The 21,199-nt window shown below is 42.6% G+C and overlaps 1 protein-coding gene across 3 annotated transcripts in view; it reads left to right on the top strand.

The window, feature by feature from the left end:
* The window catches only part of edar (ectodysplasin A receptor), a 57,776-nt gene that overhangs the window by 4,045 nt on the left and 32,532 nt on the right, over positions 1 to 21,199 (top strand). For all 3 annotated transcript variants that reach the window (XM_021579461.3, XM_021579462.3, XM_036959070.2), the window contains exon 2: positions 10,495 to 10,559. In XM_021579461.3, the coding sequence (XP_021435136.2) occupies positions 10,509 to 10,559 (51 nt within the window). In that variant the 5' untranslated portion in view covers positions 10,495 to 10,508. The remainder of the gene's footprint in view (positions 1 to 10,494; positions 10,560 to 21,199) is intronic.

Raw genomic sequence — 21,199 nt, 5'->3', positions numbered from 1 at the left:
GAGAGATAGGATTCATGTAGAGGAAGGGAGCCTGGGATAAGACCCGGGGTTCATGGTTAGGGATAAAGTTGGGGAACAGAAAAAAACAACAATCTAATCTGTTTACCAGGTTTACAGAAATAACTCCAAAACACATTTTGCTGCATGAACATTAGGATTCACATAGAAAGTTAAACTAGACTGGATATCTAGGATTATTCTGAACATTCTGTCACTTTATGGTTTGAATTGAGGAGATATAGGTTCTCTATGGAACATTCTGCACACCCCACCCTACCTACCATGAGACATCCATGTCTTCATCACTGGAAAATATCAACGGTTGAGTTTGAGATTATTTTAAAGCTTACAAACAGTGTTGTCAAAATATTATATTATTTATTGAAAATAATGTTTTGAAATTAAAATGTCATCATTTTTAATGTCGAATCAAAAGTGGTGCTGTCAAAATTGGATTGAATTCAAATAGATTTACCCAAGAGAGAGAGAGAGAGAGATAAGACAGATGCTATCTGAAGACAGCTGTTGTTCTGGCGCTTACCTTCTGTGTTTTTCTCTGTGTATGTGTGTGTGTGTGTGTGTGTGTGTGTGTGTGTGTGTGTGTGTGTGTGTGTGTGTGTGTGTGTGTGTGTGTGTGTGTGTGTGTGTGTGTGTGTGTGTGTGTGTGTGTGTGTGTGTGTGTGTGTGTGTGTGTGTGTAGAAGATGATTGCCCCTCCTGGGTCTCTAGGGGGATTTTCCAATAAATCAGTCTGTCTGTAGACAAACACTGACAGCCCTGACAGGTCCAGGATCAGTAATGACTTAATAAGAGTTAATAGTTATGGATAGTTCTGTCGGGTTAGATCAGATCAAGCGTCAACTGGCTACTATTCACTCTGCTTAACTGTTATAATGGAAAACTTTTGTTGCATATGACTAATGCTTATGATGACACATAATGGATTGGAGTTATAAAGCACTTTTTCCAACACTCAAAGTGTTTTACATTGCTCATTGACGGGTGAGGATACATAATTAATGAAACTGTGTGCCAGGGATGTTACAAGACTACTAGATCACCTTCAATCAATGTGATACTGATAAATACGCATCTGTTGTTGAAGACAGCAGCTCAACGTGTTTCATCCTGCTGATTAGTGATGGTTATTGAAGAGAGACACACAAGTGGTTACTGCTAACACGAAAATACTTTCACCATGCCACCATACAGCGGGTGAATGCAAGCATTTCAAGAGACTGTGCCTTAAAACCTAATGTCTACCTGGCCCACCACTCCACCCTGGCCCACCACTCCACCCTGGCCCACCACTCCACCCTGACCCACCACTCCATCCTGGCCCACCACTCCACCCTGGCCCACCACTCCACCCTGGCCCACCACTCCATCCTGGACTTGAACTGCCTTTATGACCAGGTCCACCTCTACAAGGCAGCAATCCCAACTTTTGCCAGGACCCTGAAGGACGTCACCCTCAACCGTAGCCCCAACCCCTCATACAGGAGCAACAGAGCAACAAACACCCCGCCCAGACCAGCGAGACACCCTCCCAGACCTGCAAGACCCACTCCGGAAGGACCTGCACCAAGAGAACTCACGCCAAGAAGACCTATACCCAGACCACAGCATCACCAGGCAAACCACAACCAGCTAAGACTACCACAAGCAAACCCTGGCCACACAGAATATAGGCCACACCATATCAGACCTATGCCCCTTCGGCCCCTGCGGCACAGATCTCAACATGAGAGCAGGACATAATTATGCCCAGACCGTGAGCAGAGCAACAGGCCCAACCTCCATTATTGCACCCGAACAATCCCCATCCTGCGACCTAAGAGGTATGTATCAGATGCTCAACATGCTCTACTCACACCTACTGTGATGGTCCGGGCCTAAACCACACAAAAACAACACTAGACACTATGGAACACAAAGCTTTTACTATCTCATCCTGGAATATACAAGGTCTGAGGTCATCTGCCTTTGGCCTAAAGAGCAGGAACACAGACTTCATCATAGAAATTGGAAATACAGACATTGTCATCCTACAAGAAACATGGTATAAGGAGACGGACCCACTGGTTGCCCTCTAGGTTACAGAGAGCTGGAAGTCCCATCCACCAAACTACCAGGTGTGAAACAGGGAAGAGACTCAGGAGGTATGCTTATTTGCTATAGAGCAGACCTAACCCACTCTATTAAATTAGTCAAAACAGCAACATTTTACATCTGGCTTAAAATTAATAAGGAAATGTCCTCATGTGTGCTACCTATATCCCCCTAATATAATCCTTATACTTTAATAACGATGACAGCTTCTCCATCCTAGAGGGGGAGATCAACAATTTCCAGGCTCAGGGACATGTCTGTGGCAACCTAAATGCCAGAACTGGACAAGAACCCGACACCCTCAGCACATAGGGGGACAAAGACCTACCTGGAGGTGACGGCATTCCCTGCCCCATATGCCCCTCTAGACACAACTATGACAAGATAACCAACAAAAATGGGCCACAACTCCAGCAGCTCTGTCGGACGCTGTGTATGTACATAGTCAATGGTAGGCTTCGAGGGGGCTCCTATGGTAGTTACATCTATAGCTCATTTCTTGGCAGTAGCACTGTAGACTACTTTATCACTGACCTCAACCCAGAGTCTTCTATGCCATCAAAAGGAACATATAAATTGACATACCAATTAGGAAAAAAATAAAAATACTGTAATCAGTCATAGAACCCATTGCACTTTATGGTTGTGAGGTCTGCGTTCCGCTCACCAACCAAGAATTCACAAAATGGGACAAATACCAAATTGAGACTCTGCATGCAGAATTCTGCAAAAATATCCTCTGTGTACAACGTAAACCACCAAATGATGCATGCAGAGCAGAATTAGGAAAAGAGCCACTAATTATCAAAATCAAGAAAAGAGCCATTACATTATATAACCACCTAAAAGGAAGCGATTCCCAAGCCTTCCATAACAAAGCCATCACATACAGAGAAATTAACCCAGGAGAAGAGCCCCCTAAGCAAGCTGGTCCTGGGGCTCTGTTCACAAACACAAACAGACCCCAGAGAACCAAAGGACAGCAACACAATTAGACCCAACCAAATCATGAGAAAACAAGATAATTCCTTGACACATTGGAAAGCATTTACAAAAAAACAGAGCAAACTAGAATGCTATTTGGACAGAGAGTACACAGTGGCAGAATACCTGACCAATGTGACTGACCCAAAATTAAGGAAATCTTTGACTATATGCAAACGAAAGGCCGCCAAAAGCAGACTTGGCTCTCAAGAGAAGAAAGGCTATGTGCACACTGCCCACGAAATGAGGTGGAAACTGAGCTGCACTTCCTAACCTCTTGCCAAATGTATGACCATATTAGAGACACATATTTCCCTCAGATTACACAGACCCACAAATAATTCAAAAACCAATCCAATTTTGATAAACTCCCATATCTATTGGGTGAGATACCACAGTGTGCAATCACAGCAGCAAAATGTGTGACCTGTTGCCACAAGAAATTGGAAATACAGACATTGTCATCCTACAAGAAACATGGTATAAGGAGACGGACCCACTGGTTGCCCTCTAGGTTGTAAATACAACCTATATCTATGGTTATTTATTTTCCCTTATGTACTTTAACTATTTGCACATCATTACTGTATATACTGTATAACACTGTATATATGTATAACATAATATGAAATGTCTTTATTCTTTTGGAACTTTTGTGTGTGTAATGTTTATTTTACATTTTTTATTGTTTATTTCACTTTTGTTTATTTTCTATTTCACTTGCTTTGGCAATGTATGTTTCCCATGCCAATACATTTTTTTATTTATTTTTTAACCTTTTATTTAACTAGGCAAGTCAGTTAAAAACAAATTCTTATTTTCAATGACGGCCTAGGAACAGTGGTAACCACCTAAAAGATTTTGTACCTTGTCAGCTCTGGGATTTGAACTTGCAACCTTTCGGTTACTAGTCCAATGCTCTAACCACTAGGCTACGCTGCCACCCCACTTGAAATTGAATTGAGAGAGAAAGAGAGAATGAGTGAGAGAGTGGATTCTCCACTCCAGCAGTGACCCCTGTATAATTGTGTCCATAAAGGTATCTGTGTGTGAGCGCCTCTGTAAGCTGTGTTGTAACAGGAACTCTGTGGGGTCTAGTAGAGTATTATAAGCCATGCCCGAGGTGTCGGTCTGTAGAAAGTATTGAGTTGTGGTTAAGGGCGCTGTACTGCAGCGCCAGCTGTGCCATCAGAGTCCCTGGGTTCGCGCCCAGGCTCTGTCGTAACCGGCCGCGACCGGGAGGTCCGTGGGGCGACGCACAATTGGCCTAGCGTCGCCCGGGTTAGGGAGGGCTTGGTCGGTAGGGGTGTCCTTGTCTCATCGAGCACCAGCGACTCCTGTGGCGGGCTGGGCACAGTGTACGCTAACCAAGGTGGCCGGGTGCACGGTGTTTCCTCCGGCGCATTGGTGCGGCTGGCTTCCGGGTTGGATGTGCGCTGTGTTAAGAAGCAGTGCGGCTTGGTTGGTTGTGTATCGGAGGACGTTCAACCTTTGTATCGGAGGACTTTCAACCTTCGTCTCTCCCGAGCCCGTACGGGAGTTGTAGCGATGAGACAAGATAGTAGCTACTACAACAATTGGATACTACGAAATTGGGGAGAAAAAGGGGTAAAATTCAAAGAAAACATTTTTAAAAAAGAAAGTATTGATTTGTGCCCGAGGTGTCGGTCTGTAGAAAGTATTGATTTGTGCCCGAGGTGTCGGTCTGTAGAAAGTATTGATTTGTGCCCGAGGTGTCGGTCTGTAGAAAGTATTGATTTGTGCCCGAGGTGTCGGTCTGTAGAAAGTATTGATTTGTGCCCGAGGTGTCGGTCTGTAGAAAGTATTGATTTGTGCCCGAGGTGTCGGTCTGTAGAAAGTATTGACTTGTGCCCGAGGTGTCGGTCTGTAGAAAGTATTGACTTGTGCCCGAGGTGTCGGTCTGTAGAAAGTATTGATTTGTGCCCGAGGTGTCGGTCTGTAGAAAGTATTGGTTTGTGCTCGAGGTGTCGGTCTGTAGAAAGTATTGGTTTGTGCTCGAGGTGTCGGTCTGTAGAAAGTATTGGTTTGTGCCCGGGATGTGGGTCTGTCAGACCGTTATTGACACAGATAATGACTCTCAGTGTGTTTATGTGAGATTAACTCTCGTTAGAAGATTAATTCCCCGGGGCCTTGGGAGATTGAGGTCGGCTTTCAACACAGACATGTCCTAACCGGGAGGACAGAGAGAGAGGGAGGGAGAGGGAAGAAGGATGACAGAGAAGGAGGGAGGGGGACAGACAGAGGGAGAGGTGGGGGACAGATAGGGAAAGGAAATGAGTGAGAGAGGGGCAGAGAGCGGAAGGGGGAGAGAGAGAAAAGGGAAAGAGTGAGATGGAGCAAGAAGGATAGGGGATAGAGAGAGAGGGATAGAGAAAGAAATGGGGAGAGAAGGGAGAGAGAGATACACTCTTCAAATAGAGAAGTGCATTCCAGTGTGAGTGTGTTGGGTGTGTGGGGTGCCGGGGACTCGCAGGGGATTGAGGAGCTTGGCTAGAGCCTGATGAAAGCTTCTGGGTGTGTGTGTGTGCGTGTGTGCTGAATGTGTTCGATTAGTCTGATAATGAGGTCCTCGGGGCAGAGTCGTTTGGCAGCTCTCACTTCCTTTTCAGAAGACAAGTTTTTTCATCAAAACAAAAAGTAACATTTTCTTATCTTTATCCTGAAAGCCCAGCAGCGCCACTGGGTCTCACTCACTCACTCACTCACTCACTCACTCACTCACTCACTCACTCACTCTCACACACACACAGGTTGTGGTTCAATTAAGCTAATTTCAGCCCCCAACCACCTGCTATCACCACTTATCCACCACTCCCCCATCCTGTCTTCTGAAACCATGAAAAAAAAAGGGCATGGACTCAATCTCCCTCTTAAAGTAGTGTAATCAATCTCATCTGTATCTGATTGATTGACAATTTATAGTGTAGGAGTTAGTGGTGAACTCTATCTCTGATTCCCATCAGTTGTTTAAGTGATCGTCAGTGTGTCTCTCAGACACTTCAGTTGAGCTGTCACACAGAGAGAGAGAGAAACGTTTCCTTTGTGTGTTTGTGTGTGTTTGTGTGTATTTGTGTGTGTGTGTGTGTGTGTGTGTGTGTGTGTGTGTGTGTGTGTGTGTGTGTAATACCTGAGTTAGGGTGACACCCGGACCCCTATAGCAGACTAGCTAAACACGTTCTTTCTTTATGGATCATCTGATACAATAACAGCTCCATGAACATAACTATTACACACGCTGCATGGTGCTACATACAGTACACCAACACTACAGTACACCAACTCTACAGTACACCAACACTACAGTACACACCAACACTACAGTACACACCAACACTACAGTACACCAACACTACAGTACACCAACACTACAGTACACCAACTCTACAGTACACCAACTCTACAGTACACCAACACTGCAGTACACACCAACACTACAGTACACACCAACTCTGCAGTACACCAACTCTACAGTACACCAACACTACAGTACACACCAACACTACAGTACACCAACTCTACAGTACACCAACACTGCAGTACACACCAACTCTACAGTACACCAACACTACAGTACACCAACACTGCAGTACACACCAACTCTACAGTACACCAACTCTACAGTACACCAACACTGCAGTACACACCAACTCTACAGTACACCAACTCTACAGTACACCAACACTACAGTACACACCAACTCTACAGTACACCAACAATACAGTACACCAACACTACAATACACCAACACTGCAGTACACACCAACTCTACAGTACACCAACACTACAGTACACCAACACTACAGTACACACACATTCTACAGTACACCAACACTACAGTACACGCACACTCTACAGTACACCAACACTACAGTACACCAACACTACACCAACTCTACAGTACACCAACACTACAGTACACACCAACACTACAGAACACCAACACTACAGTACACACCAACACTACAGTAAACTACAGTACACCAACAATGCAGTACACACCAACACTACAGTACACTACAGTACACCAACAATGCAGTACACACCAACACTACAGTACACTACAGTACACCAACACTACAGTACACACCAACAATACAGTACACTACAGTACACCAACACTACAGTACACCAACACTACAGTACACACCAACACTACAGTACACCAACACTACAGTACACCGACACTACAGTACACCAACTCTACAGTACACACCAACACTACAGTACACACCAACACTACACCAACACTACAGTACACACCAACACTACAGTACACCAACTCTACAGTACACCAACACTACAGTACACACCAACAGTACACCAACACTGCAGTACACACCAACAGTACACCAACACTGCAGTACACACCAACACTACAGTACACACCAACCCTACAGTATACACCAACACTACAGTACACACCGACACTACAGTACACCAACACTACAGTACACCAACACTACAGTACACACCAACAGTACACCAACACTGCAGTACACACCAACAATACAGTACACCAACACTACAGTACCCAAAACTACAGTACACCAACAATTCAGTACACCAACACTGCAGTACACACCAACACTACAGTACACACCAACACTACAGTATACACCAACACTACAGTACACACCGACACTACAGTACACCAACACTACAGTACACCAACACTACAGTACACCAACACTACAGTACACACCAACAGTACACCAACACTGCAGTACACACCAACAATAGAGTACACCAACACTACAGTACCCCAAAACTACAGTACACCAACAATTCAGTACACTAACACTGCAGTACACACCAACACTACAGTACACACCAACCCTACAGTATACACCAACACTACAGTACACACCGACACTACAGTACACGAACACTACAGTACACCAACACTACAGTACACCAACACTACAGTACACCAACACTACAGTACACACCAACACTACAGTACACCACAGTACACCAGCATTGCAGTACAGACCAACACTATAGTACACCAACAATGCAGTACACACCAACACTACAGTATACACCAACAATACAGTACACTACAGTACACCAACACTACAGTACACACCAACAATACAGTACGCCAACAATACAATACAGTACACTACAGTACACCCCTACAATACAGTATGCAAACACTACAGTACACACCAACAATACAGTACACTACAGTACACACCAACACTACAGTACACTACAGTACACCAACTCTACAGCTTCCTAATGTCTGTGAAACCACAGTGAAAAGCCTGTCACTTCTCTCTCTCTCAATTCCGTCTCTCTCTTTCAACCTGTTTTTTCTTGCATATGCTGCAATTATCTGTTAGAGACTCCATGAGAAATTTACTTTATAACAATAATTACAGTATGTGTGTGACACAACCTCTCCAATGCAGAGACTGTGTGTCATAGTTACTATTCAAATAAATATTCGCAGTGAATATAATTACCCCTATAGACAGGCAGACAGCCTTAGATTGCTGTGAGCAATGGGTCTGAGACAGAATGTCTTACATGTGAATTTTCCCATCCGATCCTGGGTTTGTCTAATTAACTTTTTGTTCTGTGTGTTTGTGTAAGAGAGTGATCTACACTTCCGTTGTACTACATTTACATTTTAGTCATTTAATATACGCTCTTATCCTGAGCTAATGTCTTGCTCAAGGGCACATTGACAGGATTTTCACCTAATTGGCTCAGGGATTCAAACCAGCGACCTTTCGGTGACTGGCCAAACGCTCTTAACAGCTAGACTACTTGCCTCCCATGCCACTAGGGAGGGAGGGACACACTGAGACACTGACTGATTAGTGGATCATTCTCTTTGGCTGGTGTGGCTCACTTAACACTGAATAACGTACATTCTGAATACGATTGCACGTGCAACGCCAAAAGGCCCGATTTATGACGTTTGTTGTGCAACCACAGTGAATGTGAATAAGCCCAGTGGTCTGTCAGAAAGTTAGCTCTGTTTATGTGTATGCATGCTATGGTTTATGACGGAGGTAAACAGGCAGGTAAACAAGGCAACAGCTCAGTCCTCCTTCTGACTGCAGGGCTGCAGGATTTACTGCCTGCCTGCACACCCACTCTTCAGTACGCCAGCACACACACATGTATGCACAAACACACACACAGCCTCTGAAGGAAAGAGAGAGAGAGCACACTAGCTGTGGTGGGAGCAATTAGGCTGCAGTAAAAGTCTGTGTTTGTTTACATCCAATAATACAACTCCGTTAAAGGTTGCAGTGGGTCATTAATGTGGTGTGTCAGAAAACCTGCACTCTCACAGAATGAGACAGGACTGGATCTGTTTATAAAAGCACTTTAAACTGCACAAATAAACAAACCTGTAACTAAGAATGTCCCTAATGACACAGAGTTTCCCTGAGCCTGGACAGTGTTGAAACTGATCTGAGATCCTGTGTGTTTATTGACCTGCTGTTAATGTCTCTGTTTAACTCCGCTTTACATAGTTGGTGTTTCTGGGGGAAAAGACTCTCTCTCACCAAGGCATCGCCTTCCAATAACACTGACGACATTATTTATACTTTATTGGCACACACGCACACATCCTTTATTAAGAGAAACACGTGCTCACTGTTATTGTAGCGCTTGGAGTGGGCCAATAAAAATCAGTCTCCTGTAGGTAAGGGCTGAGCCTGGCAAACATACACACACAGATGGACACAATACACACATAGGAACGCACACAACCACACACACACACACGTAGTGTTGCTATAAACAATTAAATCCTTTACATTGACATTATTCCTTAAATTCATGAACAAAAAGGGATAAATCATGTTTGAAGTTTGGTCACATTTTTGTTTTATATGTTCTTCAATGTACCTGTGAATGCTTGTATACCTCAGTAAGTACAGATCGGAGAGAGAAAGTGTGTTTCCCTGTGACATACAGTGCCTGTATAAGTGTGGTAAATATGTGCTGGCAGAGGAGTTAAAGGGGTTTCTAGATATGTGACAGTAACTAAAACAAAAGCAAATAGCACAGTCCCCCTAATGACTGTTTACCCATAATACATCTGTGTCAGAGGTTTAACAGGCTGATCCTCTCCTCCTCTGCCAGGCTGCTCTCACCCATTCACACACTCCCTCTCTCTCTCCTCAGTGACCGGGCTTTAATAGAGGAATTGTTAATGATCTCATCACATCAGCAGGGCAGAGGAATAATAACCTGAAGTAGAGAGCAGTATCACACACACACTCAATGGAGTATAACCCACACGCACTATGAGACATGGTAGGGGTATGAGGCATGGGTTTCAAAATGCATGTACTGTACATCTGACTCTCTTTCTCTCTGGCTCTCTCTCTTCCTTTCTCTTTCTCAGGGGAAGGTGTGAAGATGTTACAGAAAGGAAGTCAGAAAGAGTCTCTCTTCCTCTGTTTGTTATTGGTGAGTATCTCTTAAATTACTCTTCCAATTCCTGTCTCTCTCCTCCTCCCCCTCCTCTCCTCATCCTCGCCCATCTTCAGCAATGAAACAAACTGAGGATAAAGACAACAGTGTAACAGATACACAGACACACTGGCAGAGGTACCGCCAGACTTTAGCAGGTCTTTGCCAGAGGTTGTGAAACATCAAAGGTTTCTCAGTGGAGCTCTAAGAGAGTAGTTATAATCTGGGTCTGATTCGCTCCTCTCTTCCTCTGATGTTGAAACCTGTTGGTTGTGCATGTGTGATAGTGAGCATGCGTATCTGTGTTGGCTGTATTCCTAGGAGTTTAACTTCCCTCAGAGCTCAGTTAATGATCCCCACTAAAGCCACTCCTGGCGGGGAGGGAAAGGGACAGGGACAGGGACAGGGAGAGGGGGAAAGGGAAAGGGAAAGGGAAAGGGAGAGAGGGAGATATCTGCAACACCAATAATGCTCACTGTTGCCACTAGAGGCTGGTTTTGAATGCATCTCCCAATGTGCGCATTGGATCTTGAGCGACTTGGTTGGAATAACTACTGTCACATGTTGGGGTTTGAGTGGTTGCCCATTGGTATCCCACATCCTTTCATTCTCACCAGCCACACGCTCCCTCCTCCTACCTTTTTCTCCTGACGCTTCCTACTCCTCCTCCCATCTCCTCTTACTCCTCCCACCTCTTCCCTTGATCTTCTTTCTTCCATCTCCTCCTTATCCCAACTAATCCTTCTTCCTCCCTCCTCCCCCGTCTACCTCCTCCCATCTCCTATTCCTCCTCCCATCTCCTCTTCCTCCTCCTCCTCTTGTTTCTACAACTTGATGGGAGTCCACCTGTGGTTAATTAAATTGCTTGGATATTATTTGGAAAGGCACACACCTGTGTATATATAAGGTCCCACATTTGACAGTGCATGTCAGAGCAAAAACCAAGCCACGAGGTTGAAGGAATTGTCCGTAGAGCTCTGAGACAGGATTGTGTCGAGGCACAGACCTGGGGAAGGGTACCAAAACATTTCTGCAGCTTTGAAGGTCCCCAGGAACACAGCGGCCTCCTTCATTCTTAAATGGAAGAAGTTTGGAACCACCAAGACTCTTCCTAGAGCTGGCTGCCCGGCCAACTGAGCAATCGGGGGAGAAGGGCCTTTGTCAAGGAGGTGACCACGAACAGATGGTCACTCTGACAGAGCTCCAGAGTTCCTCTGTGGAGATGGGAGAACCTTCCAGAAGGACAACCATCTCTGTAGCACTATACCAATCAGTCCTTTATGGTAGAGTGGCCAGATGGAAGCCACTTTTCAGTAAAAGGCACATGACAGCCCGCTTTGAGTTTGCCAAAAGGCCAGAATTTTCTCCATCTTCTTAGATATCATACTCTGCTTCCACAGGGTATCCCACTGATTTTAAAACTCGGTCCTCCAGAAAGAGGAGAGCAATTAGCAACACTTATGCAGTTCTTCGTGATATCTTTCAAAATAGACACGTTAAAAAGGATTACCTACACATACTGAGCTCATGTTATAGACAGAAGCGTGCTGCATAACAGACCAATCCGAAACCATCTCTCGACGTGTCCATTATCACAGCCAATCATGGCTAGTGGGAAGGTTCCTGTTTTTTTCCGTGGCTAAACCAACTAGGCTCGTAATTTAACAATTTTATTCCTATTTAGAGATGGCATACAAGTTTGCATTTTGATAAAACAAATATATGTTTATGTTTAAATGCCTTTCCTGTAAGGTAGACCAATGCCTGAAACGAGTAACAGTTAAATATTTTTTTTTAATTCAAAGAGTATTATTATATTATTTATCAATTGACTATGACTTTTCAAATCACCCAGCAGTGCTATTTGCAGAGTTAGCGCCAAGAAAACGTTAAAATGTTCTGCCATTCCTGAACCTGCGACCAAAAACAAGCTACAGTGCCTTGCGAAAGTATTCGGCCCCCTTGAACTTTGCGACCTTTTGCCACATTTCAGGCTTCAAACATAAAGATATAAAACTGTATTTTTTTGTGAAGAATCAACAACAAGTGGGACACAATCATGAAGTGGAACGAGATTTATTGGATATTTCAAACTTTTTTAACAAATCAAAAACTGAAAAATTGGGCGTGCAAAATGATTCAGCCCCTTTACTTTCAGTGCAGCAAACTCTCTCCAGAAGTTCAGTGAGGATCTCTGAATGATCCAATGTTGACCTAAATGACTAATGATGATAAATACAATCCACCTGTGTGTAATCAAGTCTCCGTATAAATGCACCTGCACTGTGATAGTCTCAGAGGTCCGTTAAAAGCGCAGAGAGCATCATGAAGAACAAGGAACACACCAGGCAGGTCCGAGATACTGTTGTGAAGAAGTTTAAAGCCGGATTTGGATACAAAAAGATTTCCCAAGCTTTAAACATCCCAAGGAGCACTGTGCAAGCGATAATATTGAAATGGAAGGAGTATCAGACCACTGCAAATCTACCAAGACCTGGCCGTCCCTCTAAACTTTCAGCTCATACAAGGAGAAGACTGATCAGAGATGCAGCCAAGAGGCCCATGATCACTCTGGATGAACTGCAGAGATCTACAGCTGAGGTGGGAGACTCTGTCCATAGGACAACAATCAGTCGTATATTGCACAAATCTGGCCTTTATGGAAGAGTGGCAAGAAGAAAGCCATTTCTTAAAGATATCCATAAAAAGTGTCGTTTAAAGTTTGCCACAAGCCACCTGGGAGACACACCAAACATGTGGAAGAAGGTGCTCTGGTCAGATGAAACCAAAATTGAACTTTTTGGCAACAATACAAAATGTTATGTTTGGCGTAAAAGCAACACAGCTGAACACACCATCCCCACTGTCAAACATGGTGGTGGCAGCATCATGGTTTGGGCCTGCTTTTCTTCAGCAGGGACAGGGAAGATGGTTAAAATTGATGGGAAGATGGATGGAGCCAAATACAGGACAATTCTGGAAGAAAACCTGATGGAGTCTGCAAAAGACCTGAGACTGGGACAGAGATTTGTCTTCCAACAAGACAATGATCCAAAACATAAAGCAAAATCTACAATGGAATGGTTCAAAAATAAACATATCCAGGTGTTAGAATGGCCAAGTCAAAGTCCAGACCTGAATCCAATCGAGAATCTGTGGAAAGAACTGAAAACTGCTGTTCACAAATGCTCTCCATCCAACCTCACTGAGCTCGAGCTGTTTTGCAAGGAGGAATGGGAAAAAATGTCAGTCTCTCGATGTGCAAAACTGATAGAGACATACCCCAAGCGACTTACAGCTGTAATCGCAGCAAAAGGTGGCGCTACAAAGTATTAACTTAAGGGGGCTGAATAATTTTGCACGCCCAATTTTTCAGTTTTTGATTTGTTAAAAAAGTTTGAAATATCCAATAAATGTCGTTCCACTTCATGATTGTGTCCCACTTGTTGTTGATTCTTCACAAAAAAATACAGTTTTATATCTTTATGTTTGAAGCCTGAAATGTGGCAAACGGTCGCAAAGTTCAAGGGGGCCGAATACTTTCGCAAGGCACTGTATATATATATTTTAATCCCAGCCCCCGTCCCCGCAGGAGGCCTTTTGCCTTTGGGAGGCCGTCATTGTAAATAAGAATTTTGTCTTAACTGACTTGCCTAGTTAAATAAAGGTTAAATATTTTTTTTTTTATATGTTTCATTTTAGATATACAGGGTAAAGTTAATTATTTAATAACGAGGACAGCAATCACCTTTGCGAGGCTCACTGCTTTGCAGTAAAAACTTTAAAACGGTCAAAACCATTTGATTTTGAGATGGGGATGAAATCTAAAGTTCTATATATTCATTGGCTATGTCATAGCTAATTTGTAAATGGTAATGAGAAGTTAATTAGTGGGGGAGGGTGATTTCAGAACCAAACTGTGATCTGATAGTGGTAGTGGGGTGGTAGATTTCTAGTCTCCCTTATGGCTCAGCTCAGGTGCCGAAAAAGTTCATACACCATAGACAGACATCATTTACACACGCACACACACACACACACGCACACACACAAACGTATCGTTCATGTACATATCCAATCGTCTTGAAAGGAAAAGATGCACATCCCTATTGAATAAAGTACAGTACGTACGTACGTTACAGTACAGTAGAGTACAGTACAGTAAAGAAAAGTACAGTAGAGTATAGTTTACTGCAGTCCTATACTGTACAGTAGAGTGGAATGGAGTAGAGTTCAGTACAGAACACAGTAGAGCACACTAGAGTTGAGTACACTATAATGAACTGTATTGTACTGTACTGAACTATACTGTACTCATTAAAGAGCTCATAAAAAAGAATAGCCTGTGTGTAGAATAATACCCAAATATGCAAAGGAGGATATTGCATATTTCTACCTCTGTGTACCTATTCAGGATACATCACCATGAAGAGAATGACCATCATATCCATTATGATGCATTTCTGGGTAGTACCGATCAGGGACCCATGATGAAGTTCTGTTTCTGCAATTCTGTCACCGGGTGTAAATCCACTTCACTTACTGTTCAATGACCAAAATAGATTTTGACAAAGTCAAGGTGTCATGTCATAGCTGACACCCCATTCTTTCTTCAGACATGTTGAGTCTTCATTCAGAGCAGATATTTAACAGAGTTTTTGGAAAACATGGACACAAAAGAAACGGATGGAGATTCTACAGAAAGGGGGCCGAATACTTTCGCAAGGCACTGTACATATGGACAGTACAAAAACAAGTGATTGATTGATTTGATTGACTCTGTCTCTTCGCAGTAAATTCTGCAGGGATGGTTGTATCCCCCATATATACAGTGGGGAGAACAAGTATGAGATACACTGCCGATTTTGCAGGTTTTCCTACTTACAAAGGATGTAGAGGTCTGTAATTTTTATCATAGGTACACTTCAACTGTGAGAGACAGAATCTAAAACAAAACTCCAGAAAATCACATTGTATGATTTTTAAGTAATTTCAATAGGCGAACAGCAAGTGACAACCCCAGAAGTTGCAGTCGAACAAATTATGCTATATTACCAACGCGGCATTGTAAACACATCGTTCGTGGCCAGTGTTTGCAGACTTTTTTGTACAGCTTGGCAGCTTTGTATCTTTTTTGAACACGCAAAGACCCAAACGGCGTTCCATAGTATGTATGTCGTGAAGCTAATCGCAGTATTACTGTGTAACTCCGGTAGGGCAACGTCTGAAAAATAGAGCACTTGGTAATGTGTACCGGTGCTAGGCCAGTCGGCGATAGCCAATACCAGAAAATGGTTGATTGTCAAGGGCAATGAATTCCATTATCTTGGTGTTAATGGATTTCGCCTTTGCGTTGTCTCGCTGAAATGTTCTTACTCTTTCAAATGACTACTCGACTTGTTGACTGCTCAATCCACACAGCAGACATTGTGGGCTAGGTTAGGAATGCTGTGTTGCACGTGTAGCGCAAAAGTTTACGTGGCATCATTACGTCATGTGCCTACGTTATATAGGTATGCATGTCATCTTTGACATCGGTTTTGCAGATCAGCGTTAAACTAGACATCGGGCCGATACAGATGTTGGCATTTTTAGCTAATGTCGTCCGATTCCGATATGTTCACCGATATATTGTTCTTCCCTAATTATAACATTGTTCATTGACCTGTCAATTCTTTCATGTTAGGCATTTACATTAGCTAGAAAGCGGGAACATATAGCAATACTCCATCAGATTTGTGAGTTGAAACATGTTCGAATCTTTGCCATTCTTGGTGTCTTCACATATTTCGACATAAAACATTAATGTTCTTACATTTATGTCAGTGTAATGATTTTACAGATGAGGCTGAGAAGACGATGGAAATGCCCTGTAGGTGTTCTGCCTATATAAGTTGGCTTCTCCAGGTCCTACGACAAGGGTGCAGTTACGGTCTGCAATCCGGGGCATTTCTGCATGTGCAGGAACCCCTCTTTATACTACGTTTTTAAGTTAGGACAGGCGGGAGGTGGGGCTGCTCCAGTAGAATAGGTGGGGTAATGCACATTAAGGTTGGATGCCAGCTGCCGATAAACCCCACAGAAGAAGGGGCGGGCAATAATGGTAGCTAGCTAGCCGTACACCAGTAGACACCATACACCGTACCCTCCCTCACACACTGTTTTCCCACAGTTCTGTTAACAACGGCGTGGGCAGGTGTTCTGCAGGCAGGGGCGAAGGACATTGTGTGCTAGCTCAGTCAGCTTGTCCTAAGGAGGACTCTGGTACACAGCAGGTGGGAGGCTGGGGCGACAAGCTAGCTACCACACAGTGTCTCTCACTAGCAAGCTAGCTAGTACACAGTGTCGCCCTAGCCTCCAACCTGCTGTGCTAGCGGGAGGCAGTGGCAACAGGTAGACAGTGTACTTCACCCCTGCCTATCTAGCACTGTTTTCCCATGGTTCTGTTAACGGCGGTGAGGGTCGGTGTTTGACAGGCAGGAGTGAAGGACATTCAGAAAGTACTTTTATTTTCCTTTTGACCCACATTCAAAACTGTCACACAAACATGAAGATGTCATGCTAAAGGTATTTGGTATTTTATTGGTATTTTATTAGGATCCCCATTAGCTGTTGTGATAGAAGCAGCTACTCTTCCTGGGGTCCACACAAAACATGAAACATGACATAATACAGAATATTAATAGACAAGAACAGCTCAAGGACAGAACTACGTCAATTTTAAAATGGCACATGTAGCCTACATATCAATACATACACACCAACTATCTATCTAGGGGAGGCGATCATATAGGAACCAATGGGGTCTCTGAGTCACAACTATGAATGTCCCTGAAGTAGATCTGAGGTTCAAATAGAGCTACACACACACAGTAGTCAGAGGTTTTAGAGGAACCATTGTTATATTTTCAAGTACATTTTCAGCAATGGTTCCTAAAAGGAAATTATATTTTATCGACAACATTTCAAAGAAATTAACAACAATAATATTCAATCAATGAAAAATATTACATCTATAAACTGGGATATTCAACTCTTAACATACGAGGTCTGGAGCCTGCTGGTTTTCAGTTCTACATGATAATTAATTGCACCCACCTGGTGTCCCAGCTCTAAATCAGTCCCTAATTAGAGGGGAACAATGAAAAAACGCAGTGGAACTGGCTTCAAGGTCCAGAGTTGAATTTCAGGGATCTAGATAATAAAAAATATGAATAAATAATATTGTAAAAGGATCTAATGAAATGTCAATATAAACAAACAAATTGTCTGTTAAACACCCACACCAGTCCACGCATCCACTTTTTTGATCTGAAAGACAATGTCTAGAGCTTACCAATGATGTTTAACATCAATGTAAGTCAATAAGTCATCGTTTTAGTCAAGGTTTGATATATTTGGGCTTGAAGTGCCAAACCTGAGAGCTAGCTTTCTGTTTCTATGACATTTGGAATCCGAAAAAGTTTCACGGGAATTATCAAATGGCAAGAGTCAGACAAACTTCAAATCTCAACATGTCAACAGCTTGTATAGGCACAGTTTAGCTGAGACTCATCTCTTGACAGGTAGGCTAGGAGTCTATTTCTAGAATAAATATTTTTACCTAAGGTTAGCATGCTAGCTAGTTACACTGACAGCTGTCAGTCAGTGCCCTATTTGTTGGTACACTGAACAAAATATAAACGTAACATGTAAAGTGTAAATGTGAAGTGTAAATAAAAAGATCAAATCAAATCAAATCAAATGGATAAATAAAAAGATCCCAGAAATGTTCCATACGCACAAATCAAATCAAATTTTATTTGTCATATACACATGTTTAGCAGATGTTATTGCGGGTGTAGTGAAATGCTTTTGTTTCTAGCTCCAACAGTGCAGTAAAATCTAACAAATTCACAACAATACACACAACATAAAAGTAAAATAATGTAATTAAGGAATACATAAATATTAGGATGAGCGATGTCAGTGGCATAGACTAAAATACAGTAGAATAGAATACAGTATCTACATATGAGATAAAGTAAAGCAAAAATATGTAAACATTATTAAATTGACTAGTGTTCCATTATTAAGTGGCCAGTGATTTCAAGTCTATGTATATAGGGCAGCAGCCTCTAAGGTGCAGGGTTACATGGCTGGGTGGAAGCCTCCTAGTGATGGCTATTTAACGAAACCATCTCTCGACGTGTCCATTATCACAGCCAATCATGGCTAGTGGGAAGGTTCCTGTTTTTTTCCGTGGCTAAACCAACTAGGCTCGTAATTTAACAATTTTATTCCTATTTAGAGATGGCATACAAGTTTGCATTTTGATAAAACAAATATATGTTTATGTTTAAATGCCTTTCCTGTAAGGTAGACCAATGCCTGAAACGAGTAACAGTTAAATATTTTTTTTTAATTCAAAGAGTATTATTATATTATTTATCAATTGACTATGACTTTTCAAATCACCCAGCAGTGCTATTTGCAGAGTTAGCGCCAAGAAAACGTTAAAATGTTCTGCCATTCCTGAACCTGCGACCAAAAACAAGCTACAGTGCCTTGCGAAAGTATTCGGCCCCCTTGAACTTTGCGACCTTTTGCCACATTTCAGGCTTCAAACATAAAGATATAAAACTGTATTTTTTTGTGAAGAATCAACAACAAGTGGGACACAATCATGAAGTGGAACGAGATTTATTGGATATTTCAAACTTTTTTAACAAATCAAAAACTGAAAAATTGGGCGTGCAAAATGATTCAGCCCCTTTACTTTCAGTGCAGCAAACTCTCTCCAGAAGTTCAGTGAGGATCTCTGAATGATCCAATGTTGACCTAAATGACTAATGATGATAAATACAATCCACCTGTGTGTAATCAAGTCTCCGTATAAATGCACCTGCACTGTGATAGTCTCAGAGGTCCGTTAAAAGCGCAGAGAGCATCATGAAGAACAAGGAACACACCAGGCAGGTCCGAGATACTGTTGTGAAGAAGTTTAAAGCCGGATTTGGATACAAAAAGATTTCCCAAGCTTTAAACATCCCAAGGAGCACTGTGCAAGCGATAATATTGAAATGGAAGGAGTATCAGACCACTGCAAATCTACCAAGACCTGGCCGTCCCTCTAAACTTTCAGCTCATACAAGGAGAAGACTGATCAGAGATGCAGCCAAGAGGCCCATGATCACTCTGGATGAACTGCAGAGATCTACAGCTGAGGTGGGAGACTCTGTCCATAGGACAACAATCAGTCGTATATTGCACAAATCTGGCCTTTATGGAAGAGTGGCAAGAAGAAAGCCATTTCTTAAAGATATCCATAAAAAGTGTCGTTTAAAGTTTGCCACAAGCCACCTGGGAGACACACCAAACATGTGGAAGAAGGTGCTCTGGTCAGATGAAACCAAAATTGAACTTTTTGGCAACAATACAAAATGTTATGTTTGGCGTAAAAGCAACACAGCTGAACACACCATCCCCACTGTCAAACATGGTGGTGGCAGCATCATGGTTTGGGCCTGCTTTTCTTCAGCAGGGACAGGGAAGATGGTTAAAATTGATGGGAAGATGGATGGAGCCAAATACAGGACAATTCTGGAAGAAAACCTGATGGAGTCTGCAAAAGACCTGAGACTGGGACAGAGATTTGTCTTCCAACAAGACAATGATCCAAAACATAAAGCAAAATCTACAATGGAATGGTTCAAAAATAAACATATCCAGGTGTTAGAATGGCCAAGTCAAAGTCCAGACCTGAATCCAATCGAGAATCTGTGGAAAGAACTGAAAACTGCTGTTCACAAATGCTCTCCATCCAACCTCACTGAGCTCGAGCTGTTTTGCAAGGAGGAATGGGAAAAAATGTCAGTCTCTCGATGTGCAAAACTGATAGAGACATACCCCAAGCGACTTACAGCTGTAATCGCAGCAAAAGGTGGCGCTACAAAGTATTAACTTAAGGGGGCTGAATAATTTTGCACGCCCAATTTTTCAGTTTTTGATTTGTTAAAAAAGTTTGAAATATCCAATAAATGTCGTTCCACTTCATGATTGTGTCCCACTTGTTGTTGATTCTTCACAAAAAAATACAGTTTTATATCTTTATGTTTGAAGCCTGAAATGTGGCAAACGGTCGCAAAGTTCAAGGGGGCCGAATACTTTCGCAAGGCACTGTATATATATATTTTAATCCCAGCCCCCGTCCCCGCAGGAGGCCTTTTGCCTTTGGGAGGCCGTCATTGTAAATAAGAATTTTGTCTTAACTGACTTGCCTAGTTAAATAAAGGTTAAATATTTATTTTTTTATATGTTTCATTTTAGATATACAGGGTAAAGTTAATTATTTAATAACGAGGACAGCAATCACCTTTGCGAGGCTCACTGCTTTGCAGTAAAAACTTTAAAACGGTCAAAACCATTTGATTTTGAGATGGGGATGAAATCTAAAGTTCTATATATTCATTGGCTATGTCATAGCTAATTTGTAAATGGTAATGAGAAGTTAATTAGTGGGGGAGGGTGATTTCAGAACCAAACTGTGATCTGATAGTGGTAGTGGGGTGGTAGATTTCTAGTCTCCCTTATGGCTCAGCTCAGGTGCCGAAAAAGTTCATACACCATAGACAGACATCATTTACACACGCACACAC

This window comes from Oncorhynchus mykiss, chromosome 22 (assembly GCF_057628025.1).
Source record: "Oncorhynchus mykiss isolate SJ-2025 chromosome 22, ASM5762802v1, whole genome shotgun sequence".
Lineage (NCBI taxonomy): Eukaryota > Metazoa > Chordata > Actinopteri > Salmoniformes > Salmonidae > Oncorhynchus > Oncorhynchus mykiss.
The sequence above is the reverse complement of the archived record's forward strand: the minus strand, read 5'-3'. Positions and strand labels throughout refer to the sequence as shown.